Raw genomic sequence first — 16,581 nt, forward strand, 5'->3', positions numbered from 1 at the left:
TACATCCAAGACGCGACCTGTGAGAGAGGTGATCCCTGGTCTAGTAGGTGCACTAAGCTGCTCGTAAATTGTCTGGGGTCTTAAACATCTTCTGTGCTACAACCAGTGGGGTCCTATTGTGGTTATTTGGTAAACCTTGTAAAAGGGTGGGATCCTCTCGCTAGCCCTACGGCTGCGATAGACGTAGGATCCCCCGGTCGCATATGAGTGCTCCGGGGTGATGATCGATAGATAAGATAAAATGGAGGCTTCCAGATCTATCACGTGTGACGTTCTGTCTAGAGCGCTCGTATCTTCCTTAGTCCCTAAACAACTAGAACCCAACTTGGTGCCCTCCACGATCTTAAACTCAATTCCAGCGGAGGGGTGTCTTAACCGAAATAAGTAACGCTTTCCCCACGATTTCTGAGAAGTGCGGGGTTAAGCACAGCTCGGCAAGCGAGATCTCGAGTTGGCGCCAGCTGGCGATAGCCCATAATCATCTAGGCTTACCACTCGATCTTAGCACTTTCCAAATGTCTTGATCGCATGATCCATTCTATCTCTCGTGCTTGAGGCTCTTCTAAGCGATGGCAGATATTCGGAATACCTCACGGAAATTCAAGCGGACGTCAAACGCGTAAGGCTCATCCTTTTACCCCTTGCAAGTTACCCAGAATTATCTCCGACCAGGCACTGCGCGTTCCTATCGCTAAACCTGGAAACACATAAAACAGATGCATTGCGTGCCGTACGAGCAAAATCAAATGCACCGGTGAAGAGCCATGCGCCAACTGTCAGCGCAGGCGTGTCGAGTGTCGTTTTGTAGAAGGTGTGAATAAAGTCATTGTCACTGAGAGGTTCGTAGGTTATCTTATTCTACGACATGCGACATCTAAAACTGACAATGGGACTACGAGGATGGACAGATATCTGCGAGAGCTACAGGGTAGAGCTAGCAAGCGCCAAGGGCAGGATACCGACATCCAGCCGGACAGACAGTCGATCAAGCGGACCTCAGCATCGGCCTTCGGGTCGGATGCAGATATTGATGGTACGATGCCAAATGAGACCTCACAGGCAAAAGCACCCTCAATATTGCTTGGCTAACCCCTGCAAACTCAAAAGTTTCTCCGTCTGCAGAAAACCCGACACAACTGTATACGGCAAGGACGATATGGACAAGCCCATTTACGCTCCCATCACGAGTGATAAAAAAGAATGATGGTACCAAGCGAAAATGGAGTACGTCTCTCATCCCCAATACCGATACCTTCTTCAACATGATTAACACGATAAAACTATCAGCCTGGCTCGCTCCGACCTCGACGTGGTCATTCACAGAGCGGTTGAAATTCATGATCGCCGAGAAACTCCAAATTGTATCGCACTGCAGCGCGCCAGATTTATTTGACGGCGATCTGTACCCTATTCACTGGACTCCCATGTCGGTGAATGAGCACCCTGACGTCAGCAATCTTCCGTCAATGGACTATGCACTCTACCTGTTTAATACTGTCAAGTTCCATCTGGGTCATAACTTCCGTCTTCTCGATGAAGCCAACTTTGTGCATCATACCCAGCAGTTCTACCGTGGAGACGCGGCAAAGGAGGCAAGTAATAACCGGTTATGGTTCGTTCAGTTTCTACTAGTCCTTGCGTTTGGGAATGCATTCCTTTTGCCCATGGGCTATCGTTCAAGTGGCGACAACAAAGAGCCACCAGGGGCAAAGTTCTTTGTGCGGGCTGTGAGTCTAATGCCTGATCCGACAACGTTGTCCCGCAGCGGTTTCGTGGCCATTGAAGTGCTCGCGTTGACAGGGTTGTATCTGTATTGCATCGATCATCGATCGTCAGCATACTCTTATGTGAGTTTGTCTGCTCATACGGTATTGCTCTTCACCATCGTCATGCTAATCGCTCTCTCGGTCAGATTGGGCACGCCATTCGTATAGCACAAATGGATGGTATGCATACTCAACTCCCCGAAGATGAGCTCGGAGCGGAGACTGTCGCCCGATCGCGGGATCTTTGGTGGACGCTTTACGTCCTGGACCGGCATATCTCATCATCAGTTGGTGCGTCCATGACTCTTCAGGATAGTGATATCACCACCCTCCTCGACCCACCTGGGACAACAACGCAGAGCAATGCCACGCTTGGCCTTTTAGTGAGATTGTCGCATCTGCTTTCTTATATCCTCTCTTGTATGATATTCCCCGTAAGGAGGTCATATCATATAGATCCGACTAACCGCTGGCAGCTATATACAAATGCAGTCAAACCCAGCTGGGGACGTTCCTCGAAACCACCCGATCGATCTTACAAGTCCTTGCGAGCCAAGCCCAAGACATCGAGGGCATCATTGAAGTGAATTTCCAGAATTCAGTAGACGCCATGTCGAAAGGGACGAGGCATGTCACGCTGCTATATCACCAGGTTTGTATACATGTCCGCACTTAACTACCAAAACTACTATATGTTGACGGCTTGCAAATTACAGTGTGTAATAGTAGCCACGCGCCCCTTGCTACTATCAGTTCTGAAAGAGCGACTGGATCGGCTGGGTCACGGACCGGAAGATTGGCAGAGCATTGTGGCCCCTACCGATGGTCTGATTCGGGCGGGTATCAAGTCAGCAATCAAAACGCTGCAGATACTCATGGATGAAGACAATCTACTAGGTGCGATTACACTCTCCATAGCGTTCGAAAAAGCTCTTGGACAATTAACCTAACACAATAAACTCAGACGTTTTCCTACCCTTCGACATGGAATTTACCTACGGCGCAGCAATGCACATTGCCATGGCTGGTGCCGTCTTTCCCAACGTTACGGAGGGCGAGAATCAAAATTGCATGAACGACGCACACTTGATTCTTGACCAAATGATCCAGCGCGGAAACAAACTCGCCGCAGCGCGCAAGTCCGAACTTGTCCAGCTCGAAAAGCTCTTCCGGGAAGTAGCAGAGCGGATCGAGAGGCGGGGACTTGAGACACTTACTCTACCCACTTCTTTGGCTGCGGTGCCACCGCAGTCTGAGCTAGGCTCGGATTATCTGATTGCGGGCCGTGTCGAGCGCTCCCAAGAGCCGGGAGATTTGGCAGCTTGTCCAGTACCATTAACTTCGGTCCCAGGGTCTCCGTCTGTCCTGGCTCAAGCTTCTAGCCTCGGCTTTCTGGACAGTATCGGGATTTCCTCGTACGAGTTTTTCTCGCTGGTAAATCAGATTGGGCAGACGGAGGGGTGTAGCGTTTTGGATCCAGGAGTGCCACAATGGGATGGATGAATGCAGGTGTTGATCACGATTGAAAAACATTTTTACTCCTTGGTTGGGTCGGCGTCTATGTATGTAATATATATACCCGCATATGGTGACCTCCTATATATATCTTCTGCCTTCCGGTGAGAATTAATTGGTGTTCTGACAAGTGGTTCCACTCATATATTGAGCTTAATATGTAGTATGTCTTTAAAGTGATTTCCGTAGTAGACCCAGTATCGGCCTAAGCGCCCAGCTCATTTTGACCGCTGTAGTTGCAGGTACTTGAACAGAAGCGACAACCCCCGTACTATTATCCGATTGGAGCATTCCAGCGATGTATCCCTCGCGTTCGCGACTCCACCGATCGGATTCCCCATCCGACGGGCCCGCAGTAACCGAAATAATCTAGACGCATTCCCTACATCGACTTGCCCGCAATCGGGGTTTTCCTAAATCAGATATTATCCATCCTTCGATATTATACAAACATGTGGCATTGCACTTTCTACCGTGGTGTCGGTTCTCTTGGGTCTTTTGTATATATTGATCTCAAAATGTTTCTGAGACATCATATATGTTGATGCAGAACTTCGGGTGGGTCAAGCAGTCGCATCGGGTTTCAAACCCGAGACTCGACATCGGATTCTTGATAGTACCGACGAACCCGAGCCGAGACAACCACTACCCGAGGTAGTTGCATCGTTATTAGTCTGATGTCCTCAAAGCTGAGGTATCTCGTTTAATCTGTACCCACACTTCCGATGCAAGTTTACGAGAGGTTCCCGGGGAAGCGGGGAGGAAGAAGTGTCAGGTCACAAGGTATGATGAGGACTAATTTGACGTTCTGTTGGTCTCTGTGCTTGAAGCCAGGTGGGGGCTTTGCTAGTACGGAGTTGGTGATTTTCGCTAAAACTCGCCTGTTCGCTCTCGGAAAGCTTGAGGCTCGAGTCTGGGATATGGTAGAGAGATAGGAAATGTTCGCGGTCTTGTGATTGTGACTGTTAGGTGATAATTGACTACGGATTTTCGCGGTGAGTTTTATCACGTACTACGCTATATTTGATCAGATTTATAGGCGGGGGTGATTAAGAAACAATGCAGTTGAGTGAGGGGATGCTTCCTTTCTTAAATTGATCAAGCCTTCATTTCATTCGTTTTATCATTTTGTATGAAGACTAGACGAGAGATATTTTCGACGCAGTAACATCAAAGGTAGGGTGGCTTATGCCAATAATTAGGGTCCTAATATACTGACATAGAAGCTCTCAGAGCCATAGAAATTATATAGACATGAGCAGACACTTGGTAGAAAGCTGAGAGAAGTGTAGATTTGCTCACTTGCTGTATATGTCCCCATTTGCTGTCAATCTGGCATATTAGCAATGTTTACTCTGGAAGCTAACGATCCAGAGCTTACAATGGCAGGTGCAAGCTTTTCAGGGTACATCTACTGCTATAGTCAACCGTCATGTTCAGTGCTCTCGTTTCTGATTAGGATCGTTTTCATGGGGCTCCAGGTGCCCTGGAAGAAGGGTACCTTAAATAAAACAGAATGGTTGATATGGCAATGAGGGGTCGCTACTTATATTCGAGTGATAATAGGGGATCTTAGATCTATCCGAGGACGAAAATTGCTGGTTGTTGACACTTAATATGTCTGATCAAGATCTGGGGATGTGCCTATTCTGGAGTGTGTTACGTCCGCATAATGCGCTAGGACTCGGATCGAGTGCATATACGGATCACTATAGGGGAGTAGGAAACAACGTCGTTATTGTGGACGATGCTTTCAGTGTTCGCGATTGTAAATGCTAGGACCGTCTACGCTTACCGATAGCCCTCACGTCGGGAGAACAACGCGGTATCTCGGTCCGCTACCGATTGCGCGTGAACCGCTGGCCCTATCTTTCCGTGGTCTTTCTTGTGGATGTCAGTCCGCCTACCACTAGATGGCTATCAACACTAATTGGCGGCAACTGCGGCAAGCCCATTGATTTCCCTCCTGCATCGGCTTCGTGCGGCCATATCCCCATGTGGAGCGCTCTTCCAGTCATAGATCATGAGAACTGAAGACGTAGGGGGGACTTCGAAGGTGATAGGCAAGGCATCTGCAACGCCTGCCTTCCACCTATTGTCAGCATCTGTGGCTTTCAGTCATCCTTTCCTCCATTTGGAAAAACTATCCTGTCCAGAAATCCATTCGTCCAAACCAGTCCGGTGAATGAGTCTAGATCCAAGTCGATATGTGCGGAATAATCAGCTGGACTCCGGCTTGCAATTCCGATTGATCAGCCGGCATTATCGGGATGTAAGACATGCAGGGCTCAGAACATAGTATCATGATTTCCTCCCAACACCACTATCGGATGCCGGCAATAGCATGTAGAAGCATATATTCATTGGCCATCTGAAGATCCTATCTCCTATCTGGTGCTAGAGCACATGCATGTTATACGTCCCATGACAGCTCGGGTCTTAAGCTCTCCGGTCAAGCATACCCCGGACTTGACATATCAAAACTTGCTTTTCATCTATAAGTATTCAGAAGAGATCCCAGACATAGACAGTTCTATAACCCAACGCGATCAATCGCATCCAAAACAGTATTTTCATTCATCTTTCAAATATCTCTATACGCATTGGAATAACATCTATCTACAACCCACACAATGGCCCCAGCAGCCCTCGTCTCAACCTACACCCCACCCCCGGTTTCCGGACCCAAAACCAAGAAGGCCACCCGCCCCACCAAGAAACTCCCCAAATCCCTCATCGAGGGCGCCAAGGTTGGCCAGAAGCGCAAATTTGACCCGAGCGAGCATCTTATCTATCAGCCCCCGGAGAAGATCCATAAAATGGCCGACTTTGGCCTCGACAGAGCAGGCATCTCTCCCAATGCCATCTCCGAGCCTTTCCGCCTGTTCACGGCCGACGCGATTAACCAAATGCGCGCTGAGATCTTCAGCGAGCCCGTGCTAAAAGATTGTCAATATGCGAGCGATTTCTGCCCAACCATGGTTAGGGGCATGGGACACAAGTATGCCAGTACCTTTTCCATTGATATAGCTTTCTCTCTGAAAACACAGTGGAAGACTAACAATCCTTATAGACGAGCCCCATTCACCTACGACGTATGGAAATCTCCAGAGGTTCTATCTAAAATCTCCGCTATCGCCGGCATCGACCTGATCCCAGCCTTCGACTACGAAATCGCAAATATCAACGTCGCCATCAAGGATGACGAACCGCCTGCATCCCAAGCCAGCAACTCATCCACCAAGCACCCCGCAGATGACGATGCCCCGGCATTCGCCTGGCACTACGACTCCTTCCCCTTTGTCTGTGTCACGATGCTCTCCGACTGTACTTCCATGGTCGGCGGTGAAACCGCCATCAAGCTTCCCAACGGCACCATCAAAAAGGTTCGTGGACCTGCTCAGGGATACGCGGTCGTCATGCAGGGACGGTATTTGGAGCATCAGGCCTTGAAGGCTGTTGGTGGCCGGGAGAGAATCACAATGGTGACGCCGTTCCGGCCTAAGGATGCAGAGGTGCGCGATGAGATTTTGCTCACTGGCACTCGGGGAATCAGCAATCTGGAGGAGATGTACCCACAGTACTTCGAGTACCGCATGGAGGTTCTGGAGGAGAGGGTTCGGGCACAGCGCAAGAGAGAAAGGGAGAGGGGTCTTACTGGACGGCCCTTTAATGTCGAGGAAACAAGAAGGTGGGTGGCGGAGCAGAGGGACTTTTTGGATAGTATTCTCAACGGTATGGTTGTTGTTGAGTAAGAAGTCTGTAAGAGGTTCCTTCTTCATAATGTTCGAGCGGAGAGTATGATCACTGGGTTATAACTTATGGAGGAAGATGTTTCATCTATCGTGCTCTGTTTGGATTTATGAATTCTATGACAATATGATGTTCTCTCTTCTTTAAGAAAACTAATCTACCCGCTCCCTGTCTGATTGTAGCGCCTCAGGGTTTCACAATTGACCCTTGATCCTTATGCCTTCAGCAAATCCTCTAACACCTCGGTGGGCGTCCGTCTCGGAGGAGCAATGTCCAAAATCTCCTTGCTAGTCGTCGAAGCATTGCACTTCCCTTCCCACATGGTCAACGGTGCATACTTTATTGACTTTATAACAGTCATAGATTCACCCGATCCTTCATATTGACTGCCTAGCATCGCATCCAAAAAGCTCAGATCTTGGTATTTCACATCCTTCACCTTCGTATCAATATGTTTCTCCACTAAGCCGACAAGCTGTTCGCCAGTGATATCTTCCGGTCCATTCAAGACATACTTTGCCCCGCTGTGTGGGCTAGGATTATCCAAGGCCAGGAGATGAGCAGCAAACACGCCGACTTCATCTGGGTGGATAGGCGCAACAGGGGCATCTTTGGATGCCATCAGCTTCAGCGGACCCAGTTCGCCAGTCCGCTTATATTGCTTGATGTACTCAGCGACGAGGGCCATGTAGAAGTTTAGAAACACGTTTGGCTGAAGGGAAGTCCATTTCAAAGCGCTGAATTCCGCCGAACCAAGCATCGCCTCAATAGCCCAGTGGCTCCGCGGGTACTAGGCAGCATAATCCGGACGAACATTCGGTGCGGTGGTGGAAATGCGCACAACGTATTCGACACCAGCTCCAAGGGCGGCGACGTGGAAGGCAGACTCCTCGGCAAACTGATTTGGTGCATTGTGAGATGCGATGAAGGCTCGGACGACTTCATGTTCTCGGAGCCAGTCGGAGGTAATATCGGTCCAGTTCTTTTCGATGATTTCGACGCCGGGGATTTTTGCAATCAGTTGGGCCGAAGAGCTAGTGAGAGATCTTGTCAGGGCAAGTACTCGATGGTTCTTGAAATTCTCATTGGCTTTCAGAAGGGTTGGAAGAGTTTCTGTTACGGCTCGGCCGGTGTTGCCCGTTGCGCCGACGATGAGGATGGTTGGAGCCATGATGGTAGTCAAGTGAGAGTGGTGTGAATTGATGAAATTAATGACAGACTACATACGAGTGTCATCTTCGGGGTCTTTATACTCAGAAGAAAATTGCACAGTAGGTAATTGTTTACAATGAAGATTAGAAATTGCGAAGTTCATTTGTGAGCATCCCTTGGCGATCATCTTTGGATCGGGTGGAGGCGCCGGAGGTGGGAGGGCCGAGATGTCGGCGCTCCCACCCTGTGTGTATCATTTGGGTAGAAGCATTTACTAGCAGCCGAAAGCGGCTTGGGCTGTCACTTCTCCGAAATTCGATGGACCTCAATCCTTGCAATCAACATTAATAATGGGCTTCAATTATAAATCAAAGCCGGTGGAGATGGTTTTATAGAGCTACCAACCTAGTAGGAAAGAATCAATAAACGAGCCACAACCTAGAGAACACACAAGTAATTATTCATATTCGGTTTACTGAACATATGCTGTCCCGTCGCACCTGCTCATGACAAAATGACACTGAAGTATCTCATCACTGGCGCCACTGGCGGCCTAGGACAGCAGGTCTTGAATTACTTCGTTGAGAATGTTGCTTCCTGTGAATTTGCGGCTGCGTCATCCAATGCCAACAACAAGAAGCTATTTGAAGATCGACGAATTGCCTTCCGTCATATTAACTATGATGACCTTCATTCGCTCGAGACCGGATTTCGTGACGTCGAGAACTTGCTCTTTGTCAGTACAAGTAGTGCGACCAGAAGCGAGCAGCATGCCAGGGTCATAATGGCCGCTAAGACAGCGGGAGTAAAGCATGTATGCAACCCAATTCTATAACTGGCAATATTAAGCTCTAATAAACCCTAGGTGTGGTATACCTCACTTGCCTTTGGTGGGTTCACGGACGACTCCAAGGCTCCAGTACAGCAGGACCATCTTCTTACCGAAAGACTGCTTAAAGAGTACGTTGCGTCCTCTACCTCTACATGAATATTCCGACAGGCTCAACCAATGCTAATTACATCAGGTCTGGTCTGGCATTTACCTCTATCCGAGAAGGTATATACGCGGAATGCTTCACCGTCTTTCTTGACTGGTACCCCGACAGAACGACAGTCACGCTTCCAGCAGACGGAGAGGTTGCATATGCTCAGCGTGCAGAGCTAGGCGAAGCAACCGCGCGCATCATGATACGAGGTGGGTATGAGAATCAGATTGTTCTGTTCACTCCGGAGGAAACAATCACTGCCAAAGAAATAGTAGACATCATCAATGAGACTACTGGTCGACAGGTCAAGCTTAACGTGATCCCACGGGAGAAGTACTTGCAATCAAGCAGTGTGAATGACCCGCGTGGCAAGCCGAAGGAGCACTTTCAGATGATTGCAACGATATGGGACGAGATTTCAGGGGGCTCCCTACGCACAACAGATCCGTTGATGTGCGAGATTCTCGGAAGAAAGCCTACCACACCTCAGGATGCTGTAAAGAAACTGTTGAAAGAAAATAGGGATTATGTGTTCATCTATTAGGAGGGTCTGCAGGATGGATGAATTGGTCGAAGCCGCCGCCTTTTTGATATATTCTTTTTGAATAGAGATTGTTGTATATAGCTTTGTGTATCCATTGGCAACCCCCTGTCAACAGTAGAAACATAGAGGCGCATTGAAATATCCTTCTACCTCTGGGTTTAAAAAAAGCGTTATTTAAAGATAAACCAATTATTAAGCACTGCCCGAACATATATATACTCTGAAATGACTGCTAGAAGCAATCATTTGTTGAAACCACAGACGTAGTCTGCACGCCGATTAGGGATTCAGCTGGATACTTCCTGTGGGTCTTGAGGGGGAAGAAGCCAGGGATCAACAAGCTGGGTCTAACCCGTTTGGTAAACACTCTGACTAATCTAGAATCGGGGCAAGACCCAAGTCCATCCATCCAGCCGAAATGACCCTTCCATTGTACAGGCCCTTTACTCCCTAAAACCGCAGAATAAAGTCGCAACATGCCTCCCAAGACATACTGGTGCCAAGCGCCCGGCTGCAAGGCAAGCTATCAACGCAAAGAGCACCTCCGTCGCCACGAGGCGCAACATACTCAACACCAGCTTCGTCAATGTACTGCTTGTACCCAGAAATTCAGGCGGAGGTATAACTGGACTCTTGCCTTACCAATATCTATATGAAGCAACGTTGCTAATCCTGATATTCTAGTGATACGTTACGGCGCCATATGCAGAATGTACATGGAGTCAACGATATGCCCGACAGCAAACATGCGTGTGCCCACTGTCGAAAACAAAAGTCTCGATGCCAAGGAGGACCGCCATGTAACAAGTGCTTGCGCCGCGGAATCCACTGTTCCCTGGAGCGGCGGGCGGAACCGCATCCGGCTGATCCCCCAGACCCTCCAAGGATGCTTCAACCCCCTCCCGCCCAACCTGAGACAGATGATTCCGACCAGGAAAGCCATTATATAGGCACCTATTTCAACGTATTCCACCCCCGTTGGCCTTTTGTTCATCAAGGGTCATTCGGTAATCATGAGGCACCATTGCTTGTCAAGTCAATGCTTGTTCTTGGTCTGTGGATGAGTAAACAGAGAAAAGCCCAATCAAAAGCCATTGAACTCCATAATGTCTTGGGCTTGGCCATACGTCAGCAGACTGTACGTAGGCATATTACCCCTGTCTCTAGCTCTGTTCGCTAATGAAAAGACTGCAGGACGCATGGGATGCCTCTATAGCAGATGCAACTAGTAACTGCAAATGGCCTATCTCGACATATCAGGCTATATTGCTCCACATAATATTTGCGGGTCTATATAGGGGCGGTGGGGAGCTCGACCTTGACCTGAAGCCTTCTCTTGCCCCAGCAGATGCCGATCTCCTAGAAAGGCTTGTCGTAAGCTGCAAGAAGCTAGGAATGTTCTTCTACCCAAACATACTGGAGCATTATTCCAACAGTATATTGCCTGGGTTTTCATGGGTGAGTATTGAGGACGCTAAGAGATTTAATCTGGCTTTATTTAGAGTCTGCAGGGCTTTCGGGATCTTAGACAAAGATGAGGGTAAAATTATGCCAGGAACCACAAGTGGGAGGCTCCGTGCATGCGACCTACAATTCCCGCCACCAAAGAATACTCCATTATGGAATGCTGTAACCAAAGATGAGTGGGAATCTGCTGCTACAGCGGATATGGACCGCCATGGCATATATGATCCTCTGCCACAGGAATGGATCTCAAACTCCGCAGACATCGTGGAACTGGTTGTCACTGGATTTCCCCTGGATTAAATTGGTATCAGGGTAACAAATCTCGGACTTCGCACTATGAATGCTGAAGATAATAGAGCATAGTATTCAATATTGCTAAAATTCTATATCTCAGAACGTTGTTTACGAAGACTGTATCCTAAAACTGTAGCCAGGAAAATGCATCGGTCGCAAGTATCCACGCCCCTCCGTTATGAGGTTTTGAATCATCTTCTCCGTAAACTAGAATGAGAAAGATACTATTCAACTGGTTCGTAGTAATTTATTTAAGATGGAATAGGGTTGGTAGTGGCTCAACTGTACACGGTCTCAACCAGTCCACTACCTGGAATACTAGAGACAAACCCCCAAGTACTTCAGCCACAGACCTCTACAGACATCCTTAATGTCCTAGAAGAACTTATTGTAACACTGTTACAAGAACTGCAGGCAAGATCTGTGAGCATTGTACACATGGGGACTGCTCACAGTGATTTAGTACGCAGGGAACTGGGTTGGTTATGCTAGGACAGGCACATTAACATTAACTTGCACTCATGATACGTTCGATATTACGCACTACTAGTATGCATTGGCTCTTTGCAGTTTGTTTCACTGGATGCGGGGCTGGGCATTCCCCAACCCCACCTCTTTTCACCTCATCTCACTTCATCTGCCAGTCAGTGTCAGTGCTGTCACCACCAATTCTAACCTCAATCCCAATATCTGTCTTTGTTCACAGATACTTGTGCAATTTTTCTCTACTCCGCTTGTTCGTGAGGATCTAATCAACCTTTCAATATTCCCTGTACACAACAATTTGGACCAGTATGCCCTTAGCGCCCGAAATTCAACAATTCATTCTTGGCTTCAAAGCCCAGTGGGATGGGTCAGTGAACTCAGCTTGCCAGGACTTTTTTGAAGCCCGTCATGCGTCTCTTGAGTCCGCCAATCCAAATCCTTCAATTCAATGCGAAAATAATGTGAAGTACGGCCCAGATCCACGGCATCGCCTGGATGTATTCTGGCCAGCAGATGCCGCCTCAACGGACGCTACTCTCCCGGTTGTCGTCTACTTTCACGGCGGTGCATTCAAGCTCGGAGACAACACCATCACTCCGCACATGCACGCAAATATTGGCCGATTCTTCGCATCAAAGGGTATGGTCGGCGTCTTGGGTACCTATCGTCTACTGCCAGAAGCTCGATTCCCAGATGGACGGGAAGATATCGCTTCTGCTCTCTCGTGGCTACATAGCAATGTGCACCAGTATGGAGGCAGCCGAAACGCCATCTTCGCGCTCGGTCAAAGCGCCGGTGGAGGCCATCTGGCCATGTCACTTTATTCGGGGAGACTGAAGACGAACGAAGAGCAGGGTCTGGTGCGCGGCGTGTTGCTCCTGAGCGCGGCGTTGAAGTATGATCTATCCAAGAAGGGTCGGCGCGAGAGCATGGAACAGTACTATGCAACGACTGATCACGCTATTATTCATTCCCGATCGGCGTATGGCATCTTTCACTCTTTGCCGCCCGTTGAAGATGCAGATGTGGTTGCTGTGCCGACACCCGAACTCTTTTTGATGCTAGCGGAATGGGATTTCGAGGAGTGTGTACGAGGAAATTTGGACTTTGTAAGGCTCTATGCTGAGCGTCGCGGCCACCTTCCTCGATTTGAGGTGTTGCCTGGCCATAATCATGTTAGTTATGCATTGTCTATCGGCTTGCCAGGAGACGAAGTTGGACCGAAGATTGCGGACTGGGTGATGCGGTGCTCTGAGGGGGCCTGATTCCAGATATCGAGAATTCTAGTTTGACTTAATTTCCACATTCTCCATGCAGTAGACTGCCGAGTAGGATGGCAGATTGGCATCAAAATCACACTATCAACTAAATATCCGCAACTCTCGAACCCTTAACAGTCTCTTTAGGCGTTCGTGATACATCCTGCTCCTTTATGTTTCCACAACTGTGCCAATGGTTGTATTCAATCTGAAATCTCTGGTTTCATTCTTGGTCTCAGATATTCTTGGAATCGTCGCTGACAATGCCCACATGGTCATGAATCATGCAGGCTGTGCTGCTGTGAACAGCTAAGGATCGTGGTCGCTTTGGAGCAGACGTATACAGTGACAACCTCCGAAGTAAAAGCATTGTGATGCATATTATTCTGCCTCCAGACCTCCATGGCCGATCAGCCACACGTTGAGAAGAGCTGTATTCTGCTGGCTGAATGGATGCTGAAAATCGAGCCCATCCATGATATCTATACTTCTTCCGAATCTCTACTGCAGTCGCTGACTCGGTCCTCCTGGGGTGAAGAGGCTAAACCGTCGCATTGATAGTAGAGGTAATATGTAGATGGTCACCTGATATTCCGTGATAGGCTTCTATGACGTGTCATGACAGGCTGGCAAAATGACAACCCTGGGCGCTTAACAGGGAGCGGGGTAGAAATTTATCAAGTCCAAGATGATATACGAAATTCGAGCAGTGTAAGAACTGCCACACAAGTATTGGTTACCTTCTCCGTGAGAATGCCCGGCACAGAAAGCATGGTACTATTCCCTTCCCCATCTCTTTCCCCGTCGTCATGGGCGCACGCGGTAGAGTGGATAGCACGACTGACATTCCTGATAGCAGCCAGTACCAAATGCAAACTGGCTTAAAAAGGTTGCCTCTCCACCGAATGCCACTCTGGAGTGAGTTTCCCGACCTAAAATAATTACCAAACGGCTTACCTCCACAAGCATCGTTGCCGTTCATGGAATCAATGTAACAAACAGACCGGATCATGCAGAAAATACCTGGACCGATCAGGAGACTCAAACAAACTGGTTGAAAGATCTTCTCCCAGAAAGAATCCCCTATACCAGGATTCTGGCATTCTGCTATAACGCAAATATCCTGTTTGGGGCATCGTCCGCTGGGATCAAAGAGCAGGCCGAGAACCTGCTTCTTTGCCTATCTAAGGAGCGAAAGGTTCGGGAATGACCACCAGTCAACGCCTGTTTGGCATGCTGATTGAGTTGCCGCGAACTGACTGAGAGACTGGACCTAGGAAGCCCCAGCACGACCGATCATTTTCGTCACACACAGTATGGGCGGCATCCTTGTGAAAGATGCTCTGGCAATCGGTTATCAAAGCAATGACGTCTATGCAGTTATACCAACAATGACCTACGGCATATTTTCTTGGCGTTCCTCACTATGGATCGTGGCACTCGTCGTGGGGGCAGACTGCTGCTACGATTTTCCGTAAGCTCAATATTCGAGTCAACGACTCATTTTTGAATGCCATCGAAGCTCGATCAGCGTACAATGATGAACTCAACTTCAGATTTGAGCCTCTGTTGAAGATGTATCGGTTTTTCACAATCTGCGAGACAATGGATGAGGTCGTTGAAGGCATAAATATCGGACTTGTAAGCCTCGGGTTCATTTCCTCCATGCCGTGAAAGCTGGGTGTCTGACCTTGCCAAGATCGTCGATAGTGACTCGGCGATCCTCAAAGAATGTCCAAGGCAACAGGTGGAGTATTGGCCGAACCGCACGCATAGGACTCTGTGCAAGTTCGCAAGCACGGATCCGGAATGGCAGCTTATATCAGAGATGTTAGTCGATGCGGCGAATCATTCGGCTAACTGTATTTCTTATAGCCCGCTCAGTTCCAAGTGGGGGGAGATAACACAAAGTCATTTGTGGAATTCTCAAGGTACGCAATGCCATCATTATTACATACATAAACTCGAGTTATTCATTGAACGGAACATCAGAATCATCTCCTATTCCGCTATCGGAGGCTATCGTAAAAGCACAAGCATGTCACAACATTATAGCCCAAGACTCCCAGCGGGATGGACAGCCGTATCGTCGCCAAGAAGAAATCAACCGGCTCAACGGTGATGTCTCAACATCTGTTCAATGGCTTTGGCCCATTGTATTGCGGATACTCGGCCTTGATGCCTTTGCCCTGATTTGGTTGGTCAGCTTTTTCCTTCCGAGAAGAGAAACTGTTGTAGAAAATGCCGAGAAAGCTCAGGCCAACGAGCGACGCGTCATGGAACTTGAGCAAGAGATTATTATATCTCTTCATGAGGATCAGTCGCGGTTGTTGCATAAAATCAATGTGCTGGAGATCGTGCTGGCCGATTCGACGCCGGAAAGCAATGCTGGGACTAGTGCGGATGAGCTAGTTGTCGGCCGAAGATTGCTCCGAAATCTACACCTTGACGTTGGGCAGACGATACTCGGCATTCGGCAACACAATAGATCGTACCTTGAGGCAGAACGAAGAGTAAACCTCATAGAAGATTCTAGGAGAGTAACTGCGGGGAGAAATGATACTGAATTCTGGGTTGCCATTGGGGAAAGAGCACAGGAAGAAGAAAGAAGGCTACAGAAGAGAACAGAGAATGGAGTTACACAGGAGGATAGTGCGTGCCCTTGCATTATTCTGTGAAAGGCCATCGTTCACTCTCTTGTGGCTGAATATTATAAAAAAAAAAAGGTGGCCAGGCTGTGGCAAGGGGACAGAGGTGTCAATACTGAACAAGTATGTGATGAGAATCAATCCTCATTCCAGTACGGATTATCTGGCCGCCGCTCATATTATTGAAACGCACTGAAACCCCTACTCCCAAACAGCGGTATCAATTATCTTTTCCTCTCAACATTTCCTTTAGATAATAGACACAGATTTTTGATCTAGCTGTTTACCGTCTTTACACCATCTACTCTTCGTTGCCAATGACTTGAAACCAATTGTTATTCTATGTACTGTCTTTTCCCGTGACAGAGGGGTGTGATCCTTCGTGGCCATCAGGATCAGATTAAGCAAAGTTGCTCTTCGATCGAGGATCCCGAGTCAAATAAAAACAGACATGTTCTTCATTGTACGACTTTATCCTCCTTTTCACTAATCTCCAATCGCGATCAAATATACGTCGGCGTTCTATGTTGCTGCAACAGCCCTCACTTGCCCTCCCAATGCCTACTACCGAATTTGGAGATATTGTTCTCAACAGCAATGCCTTACCGATGAAATATCGTTCGTCATATCTATTTTGAGTTTTGTCTTTTCGCACTACAGAAATTGGGGCACGCCGAATGGCTGTCTGTTCCCTCCCTACATTCCAAACCA

General features: G+C 48.2%; 9 protein-coding genes across 9 annotated transcripts; 8 read left to right on the forward strand and 1 right to left on the reverse strand.

The window, feature by feature from the left end:
- Window positions 1-569: 569 nt before the first annotated feature.
- An12g05220 (uncharacterized protein) lies at window positions 570-3,269 on the forward strand (the record flags this gene model as incomplete). The annotated part of the gene is made up of 8 exons (XM_059750891.1): window positions 570-619; window positions 717-839; window positions 909-1,033; window positions 1,108-1,847; window positions 1,913-2,186; window positions 2,243-2,418; window positions 2,483-2,663; window positions 2,731-3,269. The coding sequence occupies 8 exons, from the start codon at window positions 570-572 to the stop codon at window positions 3,267-3,269; spliced, it is 2,208 nt and encodes a 735-aa protein (XP_059604460.1).
- A 1,394-nt stretch (window positions 3,270-4,663) lies between these two features.
- On the forward strand, window positions 4,664-5,060 carry An12g05230 (hypothetical protein; the record flags this gene model as incomplete). The annotated part of the gene is made up of 2 exons (XM_059750892.1): window positions 4,664-4,762; window positions 4,848-5,060. The coding sequence occupies 2 exons, from the start codon at window positions 4,664-4,666 to the stop codon at window positions 5,058-5,060; spliced, it is 312 nt and encodes a 103-aa protein (XP_059604461.1).
- An 854-nt stretch (window positions 5,061-5,914) lies between these two features.
- On the forward strand, window positions 5,915-7,036 carry An12g05240 (uncharacterized protein; the record flags this gene model as incomplete). Its single annotated transcript, XM_001395557.1, has 2 exons — window positions 5,915-6,282; window positions 6,355-7,036. 2 exons carry the CDS (start codon window positions 5,915-5,917, stop codon window positions 7,034-7,036), a joined length of 1,050 nt encoding a protein of 349 aa, XP_001395594.1.
- Window positions 7,037-7,248: 212 nt separating this feature from the next.
- Window positions 7,249-8,205, reverse strand: An12g05250 (uncharacterized protein; the record flags this gene model as incomplete). Its single annotated transcript, XM_059750893.1, has 2 exons — window positions 7,249-7,824; window positions 7,876-8,205. 2 exons carry the CDS (start codon window positions 8,203-8,205, stop codon window positions 7,249-7,251), a joined length of 906 nt encoding a protein of 301 aa, XP_059604462.1.
- A 495-nt stretch (window positions 8,206-8,700) lies between these two features.
- An12g05260 (uncharacterized protein) lies at window positions 8,701-9,716 on the forward strand (the record flags this gene model as incomplete). Its single annotated transcript, XM_001395559.1, has 3 exons — window positions 8,701-9,000; window positions 9,052-9,146; window positions 9,212-9,716. 3 exons carry the CDS (start codon window positions 8,701-8,703, stop codon window positions 9,714-9,716), a joined length of 900 nt encoding a protein of 299 aa, XP_001395596.1.
- Window positions 9,717-10,192: 476 nt separating this feature from the next.
- An12g05270 (uncharacterized protein) lies at window positions 10,193-11,483 on the forward strand (the record flags this gene model as incomplete). Its single annotated transcript, XM_001395560.1, has 3 exons — window positions 10,193-10,335; window positions 10,401-10,854; window positions 10,911-11,483. 3 exons carry the CDS (start codon window positions 10,193-10,195, stop codon window positions 11,481-11,483), a joined length of 1,170 nt encoding a protein of 389 aa, XP_001395597.1.
- Window positions 11,484-12,271: 788 nt separating this feature from the next.
- Window positions 12,272-13,228, forward strand: An12g05280 (uncharacterized protein; the record flags this gene model as incomplete). Its single annotated transcript, XM_001395561.1, has 1 exon — window positions 12,272-13,228. One exon carries the CDS (start codon window positions 12,272-12,274, stop codon window positions 13,226-13,228), a length of 957 nt encoding a protein of 318 aa, XP_001395598.1.
- A 187-nt stretch (window positions 13,229-13,415) lies between these two features.
- Window positions 13,416-14,432, forward strand: An12g05290 (uncharacterized protein; the record flags this gene model as incomplete). The annotated part of the gene is made up of 4 exons (XM_059750894.1): window positions 13,416-13,523; window positions 13,619-13,754; window positions 13,848-14,044; window positions 14,259-14,432. The coding sequence occupies 4 exons, from the start codon at window positions 13,416-13,418 to the stop codon at window positions 14,430-14,432; spliced, it is 615 nt and encodes a 204-aa protein (XP_059604463.1).
- A 106-nt stretch (window positions 14,433-14,538) lies between these two features.
- An12g05300 (hypothetical protein) lies at window positions 14,539-16,066 on the forward strand (the record flags this gene model as incomplete). The annotated part of the gene is made up of 5 exons (XM_059750895.1): window positions 14,539-14,696; window positions 14,779-14,863; window positions 14,922-15,153; window positions 15,215-15,874; window positions 15,957-16,066. The coding sequence occupies 5 exons, from the start codon at window positions 14,539-14,541 to the stop codon at window positions 16,064-16,066; spliced, it is 1,245 nt and encodes a 414-aa protein (XP_059604464.1).
- Between the last annotated feature and the right edge of the window lie 515 nt (window positions 16,067-16,581).

This window comes from Aspergillus niger (genome assembly GCF_000002855.4).
Source record: "Aspergillus niger supercontig An12".
Taxonomy (NCBI): Eukaryota; Fungi; Ascomycota; class Eurotiomycetes; order Eurotiales; family Aspergillaceae; genus Aspergillus; species Aspergillus niger.